The 10,706-nt window shown below is 36.2% G+C and overlaps 1 protein-coding gene across 1 annotated transcript; it reads right to left on the bottom strand.

The window, feature by feature from the left end:
- Positions 1-428: 428 nt before the first annotated feature.
- ANKRA2 (ankyrin repeat family A member 2) lies at positions 429-10,508 on the bottom strand. The gene is made up of 9 exons (XM_061393280.1): positions 10,419-10,508; positions 8,080-8,471; positions 7,302-7,460; positions 5,235-5,300; positions 3,044-3,141; positions 2,440-2,565; positions 2,119-2,185; positions 1,538-1,618; positions 429-949 (listed from the first exon to the last, which is right to left on the bottom strand). The coding sequence occupies exons 2-9, from the start codon at positions 8,366-8,368 to the stop codon at positions 894-896; spliced, it is 942 nt and encodes a 313-aa protein (XP_061249264.1). The 5' UTR covers positions 8,369-8,471; positions 10,419-10,508; the 3' UTR covers positions 429-893.
- Positions 10,509-10,706: the final 198 nt, after the last annotated feature.

Here is a 10,706-nt window from a genome sequence, read left to right as displayed (position 1 = left end):
TGTTGATTAACTTAGGTTGAATTTATTTTAACTGTATCGTTTGCTCTACTGGAGCACCCTGGCAGGACAGAAGGGCTAAGCTGAAAATCCTAACTAAGTCCCTTAATGCTGCTGCTGCAGCTGAGTTGCTTCAGTCGTGTCTGACTCTGTGCGACCCCATAGACGGCAGCCCACCAGGCTTCCTGTCCCTGGGATTCTCCAGGCAAGAACACCGGAGTGGGTTGCCATTTCCTTCTCCAATGCAGGAAAGTGAAAAGTGAAAGTGAAGTCGCTCAGTCGTGTCCAACTCTAGCGACCCCATGGACTGCAGCCTACCAGGCTCCTCCGTCCATGGGATTTTCTAGGCAAAAGTACTGGAGTAGGATGCCATTGCCTTCTCCGAATTCCATTAATAATCTTATGTAATTTTAAAGAAAAAGCTGCAGGCAAACAGCAAAAAAGGACTTTATTCATTTATAACATCATTTTGTAAACAATCACACTGTGCATTTTGAAATTCAATAATAACAAATTTTTTTCTATGGATTTATAGCAAACCCTATATAAAGTCAATGAGTTAAGACAAGAGTGAAGATGAATAGGGAGGAATAATTTCCAAAAACGTTAAATTACAGCACTTGATACAAAGACAGATAACCATCTGTACCATAAAAATTTACATGCCACAAAACACTCACTTATAATTTTAAATATGCAGTAAAACACATTTATTAAAAAAAAAACCATCAACATTAACTTTTTTATAAACCAGTGACTCAGAGGAATACTTATTAAAACTTACTAAAAATCAGTAAATATTGCAACTGAGGTAAAAATTTATAAGTAAACAAAACTATCATTTATAAGGGCCAAAGGTAAACCGAAGGGCAGATGACACTTTCTGACGACTCTGTCTACTCCTTGATGTTCTGAAGCAGTTTCAATAAATGGGACTCAATAACCTGTTGAACTAAAACAGACAGGTGATCAAGACTACAGCACGCTCATTACAAAATTTTAAAAACTATCAAATTCAACTTAACCTCACCAACTTTTTCCTAAAATAATTTCTAATTAGGATATACTCATAGTTCAAGGGAGATAAGATTACAATGCAATACATAAAACTTAGTCTATCACTGGCTTTAACAGTTGTTCAAGTTATTGGATTTTTCTGTTTTGGGTTTCTAAATTTTGGAACTGAAGAAGAGTCCAGAATATAAGGCTGTTCTTATATTTCTCTGTTCTAAGGAACAGAGACAGGGCAACTATCAAGCATTGTTTAAACAGTGTGCTAGGAAATATTAAACAGATCTGTAAATAGGTGTGCACTTATCCTCCAGCAACTATTGTTTGGGTGGGTGAAAAGTAACAGTAACAAACTCATTTCTAGACTTTGTAGGAATCAGTTGATTTTACCCACAATTAAAAGTATATGTCAGGAGTTAGGATAACATACGTGTTCCATGACTGCAAGTGGTGAGAACAGTCTGGACCACTGGCTTCTATTATCACAGAACTTTACTAAAATGGAACCTGAGAATTCTAAAACACTTACCACTTCTATAGCCCAGGGCTACAGCTAGATCCATAGAATTATACCCAGAGTCAGTTTCAATTGTTGGGTCAGCTCCATTTTCTATACCAAAATAGAAACATCTACATAAACAAAATGAACACGTGGATGTGTCTGTCTATGGTGGCTCATGTGCAAATAGCGGGACAGCTTTTTTGCAAATTTGGAGGGTATTTTCTGGATGGTCTGACAGAGTACAGGAAGGGCACAGAATTCACTCTGGTGGGTCAGAGGGAAGACACTTTAAACATACAGGCATCCTCTAGAGCAACTGAAACTAATACACAACCACCGATAGAACTTCGGCTTAAAGACACTGTAGGTAGAGAAAAGAGAAAAAAGCCACGGGTTCACATGTGAGCTCTGAAAGCAAAGCAGCAAGAACAGACGCTGTGACTGCAGGCGTGCGGTGTGCTGGGGCTGGGGCTACATGAAAGCCTCAGGGAAGGGGTGCTCCAGGGTGCATAATATGGCAGGGGCAGCTCACAATTCTCGTGAGGCAGCTTGTAAAAAACCACATCTTCACGTGGCATTTTCTCAATGTTTCCACTTTGCCTGCTTACCTAAGAGCATTTTTACACATTTCACATGATTTCCGTGTACAGCGTAAAGCAAAGGTGTCCCTCCATTCTGGGGGAAAAAAACAGGTGATTTAGCTTTTCAAGGATAAGATTCAAATAATTTAGTGCTGCTGTGTGAAGCTTTACTAAGAATTGGGCATGTAAAAGTAGTTTAAGCTAATTTAAAAATTTTGTGAGGAATACTTAAATCAGAATTAGGACAGTAACTTTTTCTTCTAGGCGTTTCATTAACTAAAGGTATTCTTCTAAGTGTTTAATAAAATATAGTTTCCCAAAACCCAAAAATCAGTATTATAGACTCACCCAATCATATTCATTTACATCAACTCCACAATCCAGCAGCATTTTGACAATATCTGTGTAGCCCTTGCTACAGGCCAATGACAGAGCACTTTCTCGACCTTTTCCTAAAAGCTGAGGATCAGCGCCCTGGAGTGGGAAATGGAGAGAAAAGACGTCTCAGTTTTTTGAAAATAAGAATATTGTTACTTTCGTCAATAATAATTATAGGTCAGGTAACGTTCTGGGGTTAACACAGTACTAACACAAACGTCTACTCCTGGATGCTCCGTTATCAAGGTCATCTGAAGGTCTTCCTTTCTCCCTCTACCTGGATCCTAACTGTCTTGCCACTTGGAGCCAAATTATATCTTCTCCAAGAAGCTTCTCTTACAGACTTTTTCCCCATTGTGCTGGGCATTCACTTCTCTCTCACTGCTTCATGAATGACTACACTTGCCTATTTAACTAGATCTGAGTTCCACAAGAATATGAAGAAGAGCATGTAAACTTTCTTGTTTTTGATCCTCTGCCATTACATCTAGCTGGCTGGAGATACAAAAACTACTATATACTTAACTGAACTTGAATAACTGTACATATACATTGTCTGCGGGGTTTTCCTTACATTCTGAAGTAGAAACTCTACCACAGCTATTTGCCCGTGTGCTGCAGCCCACATCAGAGGGGTAAATCCTTCTTCGTCCGTGTGGTTGATAACATTTTCTATTTAAAAGAAAAGCAATTTTTGTGATCTAATTTAACAACCACATATTAATATTGCTATGAAAATACTGGCATTCTAAAAAGGTGACTGTTACTCAATGAGGTTCATACTGTGCTGATTTGGGTTCACTGAACTACTGTGTTTTTGCAATTTTCAGTCTGAATGTATTAAAATATGGCCTCAATGTACATAGCTGAGTTCAAACAGTACATTATTAAAACTATAAACTACTGGATACAACATAATGCTAGGTACAGGACAGTCCGTAGAACACCGGACTCAGAATCAGGAGATCAGAGTTTGAATGCTGACTGTCGCTTTCCGGCATATCATTTAATTTCTTTAACATCCAGAATAAGACCTTGCTCATCTCAATGTAAAACTGGGAGGATCACAATAAAAATTAGGCTAATGATAGCCCTTAGCATTATATAAATACATATTATAGAAAGTCCAAGATCTTTTTTTTTTAATTTTATTTTTAAACTTTACATAATTGTATCAGTTTTGCCAAATATCAAAATGAATCCATCACAGCCAAGATCTTATTAAAGCTATTTTTACTCACCAGTTAACATTGCTGCCTTTGAATTTTCTCAAATTTTTGGTATCATAATGTGAATGAAAACTCAATCACTTGAAAAACAGTTTTACGCAATTCTACCTCAAAACCAATTTTGCTCCCTAGACTCAGTCTACTGGGTCCACAGTTTCGTCCCTAAATTTATTTAGTATATTGAGAATAAGATCTTCATACACTTATAAACAAACAAAAGATAAAATAAGTCTTTCTTATAAAAGAATGACATGATTCTAAATGATGAAATGAGCCTTTCTTATAAAAGAATGACATGAGTAAAAAAACCACTCTTTAATCATATGCCCTGCGTTCAACTGATAATATTGGGACAATTGGCTAGTGTTTCGAAAAATGAAAACAAGAGTAAAACTCCATCTTTACCTCATTGCACCAAAACATGTTCCACGTAGGTTAAAGAAATGTAAAAAAGGAAACCACAGAAATTCTAGAATAAGGCATGAGTGAATTTATTTATAAACTTGGAGTAGGAAATCGTTTCTAAGCAAGATATAAAACTCAGACATCACAAGGATAAAAGTTTACCACTTAAAAATGTTAAGCTTTTGTTTGAAAATATAAAGTCAAAGGAAAAATGGGAAACGGGGGAAAAATGATATGCAACATAAGCAAAAAGTGAACTTCTTTAATTTAGGCAGGAGCTCATATAAATCAATATAAAACAGGCAGTTCACACAAAAAGAAATTCAAATAGACCATAATTTAAAAAAGGCAAACAAAACCAGCATGAAATACCATTTTTCACCCATGAGATTAGCAAAGATTTAAATCTGATAGTATTCCATGTCAGTGGAGTTATGGGGAAGCAGAAACTCTAACTCTGGTGTGAGGATAGGGCAAGCATCTGGTTACATATATATATAAATTCATGCACCTTTTGACTCAGTAAATATACTTATAGGAATTTACCCTATGGATATACTTCAAAACAATGCCAATGATATTGTTAAAATAAAAACAAACTGGAATCAACTACTACCAGGGGGACTCATTAAAAAATAAAGACATAGCATGTACACATGCAATACAGTGCAAAACCACAGACCTATTAAAAAGGAATGAAACAGATCTTTGTGTGTTTACATGGGTGAAAAAAAGTGTAATGCACTGTGTATATTTTTTTTTCCAAAAAAGCACATACATATTCTCACATATAGCCCCAAGTATAAATAGAAATATTCTCCAGAAAAGTCTTCTGAAAATGTAAGAAACTTACAGTGCGTGCATTTGGAGGAAAGGCTAGGGTGGTAAGTGAAGCTGTAACTGCTATACATGACATTACTATTTTTAAAATAATCTATTATTATTATTTAAATAATCTTTTTATTATTTTTTAGATTATTACTTTTTAAATAATCTATTGGGTTATCTGCCTGGTGAGATTATACAACCATTTCTTTTTTGTTTTTATACTTTCTTGTATAAAATAAAATAACAAATCTGACAAATCCTATTAAATTTGTTTTAAATACATTCTTAAAAACAGGCTAGTACCTTGCTCGATTCGAGTAGCCAGGTAGAGCATCTCTCCCTGGGCAGCCAGCTGGTGAACAGATAAAGCTGAAACAATACCATAAAAAAGTTTCACATGTATCTGTAGGGTACACTACCATCATCTCATTGTTTATGTTCATGTAGCAATTTTCTTCTCCAAAACACAATCCCTGGGTTGGGAAGATCCCCTGGAGAAGGGAATGGCTATCCACGGCAGTATTCTTGCCTGGAGAATTACATGGACAGAGGAGCCTGGGTCCACGCGGTTGCAAAGAGTCAGATACCACTGAGTGAGTAACACTTTCACTTTTCAACTTAAAATATAGCCTAACATTTGCAAATGTCAGCATTATCTTAAACATATAAGAGTCTGAGAATTGACTCATATATGTTTAAGGCAATTCTGACAGCTGCAAAGTGTTATTGTCAATGAATATGCAAATTGACAATTATTAACAATTCAAACTGTTACTGATCTTATCAATTAAAGAAATGGTTTAGGTACTTAATTTTTAAAATCTCTCTTGGAACTTTCCTGGTGGTCCAGTGTCTAAGATTCTGTGCTCCCAATGCAGGGGGCCGGGTCCAATCCCTAGTCAGGGACTAGATCCTGCCCCAACTAAGACCTGGCACAGACAAATAAAAATAATAAATAAATAAAAAGTTTAAAATCTCTCTTTGTCCAAGCTTATAAGGAAGTTGGGTTTAAAAGACTCTTGTGTTTTAATTGACTGAATTCCTTTAAGTCCCAAATATTATTTCTTGAAATAATGGGTATTTCTTAACTTTAGAAGAAATGAGGAAATAAATGAAAAACTAGCCTTGAGAGTAAATTCTTGAGTGCAGACCTAGCTCTGGCTAATTAGCTGTGGGAGCCTGGAGAGCTGATTAAACATTTTCGTCTGTATCATGAGGGCTGTGAACCACATGATATCCAGCTGTTTTTTTTTAAACTCAAAAACGCTATGGTTTTGGGGAATTCCCTGGTGGTCCAGTGGTTAGGACTCAGTGCTCTAACTGCAGGGGCCTGGGTTTGATTCCTGGTTGGGGAACTAGGATCCCTTAAGCCTCTCAGTATGGTTAAAAAAACAACTATAGCTGGAATATTTTAAGGTAATCTCTTTATTTTAAAACAAAGCCAAACAGGCACAGTTATATCATAGCTCACTTTAAAATCAGTATCACTCAATCCTTGACTTCAGGTGATATGACTGGGTGGCCTTAATACAGAAAGGAAAGCAATTGGGAGCCATATGCAAATTTACATAAATGTCAAAAAAACAAAAATCGCCCTGAGGTGGAGTTAAAAGTCCATGAACTCTTTCTAGCTTACCTGTCACAGGATATGATTCAAAATCTGGAAGGATAGAATGTTTCCGAAATAAAGACATATATTTCACCATGCTTTAGAATATAGATACATTTACCTTATATTCTCAAATACAGTTCCTAACATCAAACTGCTGACTGGTTTTCTCTCATTAAGAAATCTGAACTATATAGAGTATTTTCTAACTTATACAGAAAATCTTCATTTTATTTCTTTTAGAATAATTCTACATTTTAAAAATTGTAAATTCAAAGTTTTTAAGAGGTGGTTTCATATTCATATTATATTTTGATTAAAAATTATATTAGAGATCACTCAGTTTTTACTACAAATCACTTGTTGATAGTGATCTAGTGTACAAGTAAAACCCACTCCAAGAACACAAAAAGACAATGTCTTGCTTTGCCCAAAGTTCAGAATAACTCATTTTTTATAGTTTCATAATTCATTTTTTACTATAGTTTTTTATTTAACTTTTTACTATAGTTTTTATAGTAAAACTATGAAGGTTTTAAGAATTAAAGTTTCAATCCATTCTCAACAGAGAAACATAAAACATGATATATTTGAATATGTGATAATATGTGAAAGCTTTAAATTACTAAAACTATCAGGATATCACTTATGCTTTCCAAAACAGGATATGCATTTAATGAAAATAATGTTTCAAAGCCAAACTCTTGAAACTATTACATTAGCAATAACAATATTTTCATACAGCAGTGGGAAATACTTACAATTTGCTAACAGAGGTGTGGTTGAGACCTCATTTCCTCTGTGTTTGTTGGTTAAAGTAGTTGACTGCTTTATGGGTGAGAAGTGCTTTGTTGTAGACGGAGTGTAGACATGCCTTACTTGAATTCCCGGAGAAGGAGATGTATGGATATTGCATTCAGCTAAGTAAAATTAATTTAAACACATTAAAACAATATTTTAACAACAAAGCATTTCCAAGTTCTACGTCAATGTTTACATTAAAAAATACAACACGTATAATATCTTCAACTGGTTCTGAAGTGACATTATTTTTTGCCATAAAAAATTTGTACTAGTAAAAGTTCCAGAAAAAAAATCAATATTAAGCTTGAGCAATATTATCCAGAGAGGTTTATTTTACTCAATAGATGGTTATAAAAGTAAATCTACAGTGTGATGACAGATTTCACTGCATTAAAGCACAAGAAGCTAATGCCAATCACATATTCATGGAATTAATTCATTTATAAAAGGCACATATAATTTTTTTCTCCTATAACTTTAAAAGGTACAATAAGAAACTTTAGTAGAGAATTTGTAAGTAAACAAAGGTCAAGCAAGAAATAAAAAAATCAACATGTACTTATGGACATTATATAACATGAAATTATTTAATTCTGGTTTCTGTAAGATTCTAGAAAACCATATTAAAAGGTGACTTCCAAACTCTCTTCCCAAACGAAAATTTCATGAACAGAAAGGAAAAAACAAACAAACAAAAACAAAACAAATGCAGGTATTTATACCATAACTTTCAACCTTTAAATAGGACAGATGCCACCTCCAGGTCTGAGTTAACTTGATCTTGAATATTTTTACTATCCTCTTCATTTAAGGACTTCACAAACCGAGAACAGACATTCATATCAAATCGGTTAGGCAGTATGAACTTCATTCCCATGGCAACACCCTGGGCTGATCCTTCTTCTGCACTGGAGTCCGGCTGATGTTCTATTTTAATGTCTGGCATGCCACTTAGACTGTAACTGCTTGGACACTCTTCCACTATCAGCTGCGCTCCAATATCCAGATTTGCTGATGTGGCCATGATTTCAACTGAGTTTCAACAGTTAAAACATTTCTTCATGATTTCCTCTTGGTTTTAGAAGAATGGTATACTATATATTCTTTGAATTTGGGTATTAAAACATCTGAAAGAAAAAAAAGTATATCAACTTAATGTACAGAAAATAATCATTTTCAATCACATATGCAAACAGTGCTCTTAGAAGCATCGATAGATAATAAAAAGCATAGTGTTCAAAGGTAGAAAAACCTGGGTCTGAATCCAAGTTTCACCATTTATCAGTTGATGTGAATCTGTGTAAGTTCCTCAACCTCTCTAAGTCTCAGTCTCACTTGTAAAATGGGGATATACCAATAATCTCACAGGATCTTGGCAAAGATCAGATGAAATACAGTAACATTTTCACCTCCATTACTAGGTCCCAACAAACTGTACTTACCCTTCCCTTCCCTTTCCTATTCCTGAACACTGCTAACTGGATTTTTTAAAAATCAGGCTAACAACAAAAATAAACTTTTCATGTAAAAAATATTAACCTCTAATCTGAGGTTCATTTTTCAACATGCTGTTTATAACTTGCTCTCAGTTTGAATTTAAGAAAAGGTAGAATCCATTTGTACACAAATAGATCAGCAACTACAGTATCCTTGGTTCCTGAGTAGTCAAAGGCTTTACAAAGTCTTGGTTATGATAACTGAAGACATATTTATTAATCAGTTTTTGTTCAGATCAAGTGTTAGCAACTTAATACAGGCTTTTATTAATATGAAAAATGACAATTTTCATTTTTATGAAAAATAGAAAATAGATTATGAATTGGTTTCCTTTGCTTTAGCATCTCTAGGATATTAAGATTTAAGTATAATTTTGGGCCCCTATCTTTGTAATAAGTATTAAGAAATAAGGATTAATGATTTTTATCCAAATATTGTCAAGACATAAACTCAAAAAATGTGAATTCTCAAAATACAGGTTATAAGCACATCTGTTACTGAATCATTTACCACTGTTTTAAATGAGTTTCAGTAAGGTAATGGACCTTTCCTATGGACCTCAATATATATAATCTGAAGAGAAATTTCATTTTTGTACATAAATTTGCTTCTAAAAAAATAACTCCAAGATATATAATTGTCATAGATATATAGTCACTGAGACAGGAAGAAAATAAATAGCATCCAGTTAATTTTTTCATAATCTTTCCAGTGGCTCACTTGTAAAAAATTCGCCTGCCAATGCAGGAGATGTGGGTTCAATCCCTGTGTCGGGAAAAAGGAAAAGGCAACCCATTCCAGTATTCTCGCTTGAGAAACCCCATGGACAGAGGCGCCTGCCAGGCTGCGGTCCACGGAGTCGCAAAAAGAGTGGGACAGGACTTAGGGACGAAACAAAACAATTTTATCACGTTAAGGCTTACTGCCTCTTAGAAATTTTGAGTGTGCAAGGTGTTTTAAAGTTGTAATTAATTGGAACTAAAAGAGGATCACAGTGAAGTAAAAGTTGGCAAATCATACATTTTACAGATAGCCCCTGTTTACAGTTTTAAAACATCTTCCGAGATTTTTATAACAATCCTTTTTATGTTTTTATTTAATTTTTATAACAATCCTTTGAGTAGTCAGGGTAGGTAATCATAATCGATGTCCACCGCAGAGAACAGGGAGCTCATGACTCCCATCACTCCGTTCATTAAAATAAAAAGCAGCACTAAAGCAAAAGAAACCAATTCTTTCTAAACCAAGTGGAAATAGAATGCTTATCTTGGCACCAGTCTAGAGAGGAGGAGAGGCAAAATTGACCGGGTAAGCCATAATTTTGAAGTATAAGAAAAGAAGGGGCGGGGGGGGGGGGTGACGATCCAGAAGAGGAGGCGATGAGAAAAAAGAGGTAAAGCTAGAATCACCTCAACCAGTCAGAGCCCAGGGAGAAGGGGAGAGCGGCCCTAACGAAATAAAATGGCCAACTGGGTTATTCCCCAGTGGGTGCTAATAACAGGAACCCCCCGCCCACCGTTCTTCATCCTGGAGTTGCCCTACGAGGAAAGGAAGGCGCTATGAGAATGATGCCTCACAGGCGACAGGTGTCCCGGCGTCCCAGGACAGGAACCCGCTGGAGGGGAGACTGTGGCAGGGAGGGAAGTCTCGTTCTGTCGCCACCCGCCAGCTCTGCCCGAAAAAACTCCCAGCGCGGCTCCGGCACGGCGGGCGGAAACTCTGGCTCAACCGCGGCGGGCCGGCCCCGGCAACAGGGACCGGAGGCTGCCCGGGTCGGGGCGCAGGGCCTGGCAACCACTCTCGACAGTCCACAGCGAGTCGGGCCTCTCCATCTGCGGCCAGAGTCACTGCAAGACCCCAGCCAA

Source organism: Bos javanicus, chromosome 20 (assembly GCF_032452875.1).
Source record: "Bos javanicus breed banteng chromosome 20, ARS-OSU_banteng_1.0, whole genome shotgun sequence".
Classification (NCBI taxonomy): domain Eukaryota; kingdom Metazoa; phylum Chordata; class Mammalia; order Artiodactyla; family Bovidae; genus Bos; species Bos javanicus.
This window is presented reverse-complemented; position numbering and strand designations above follow the sequence as displayed.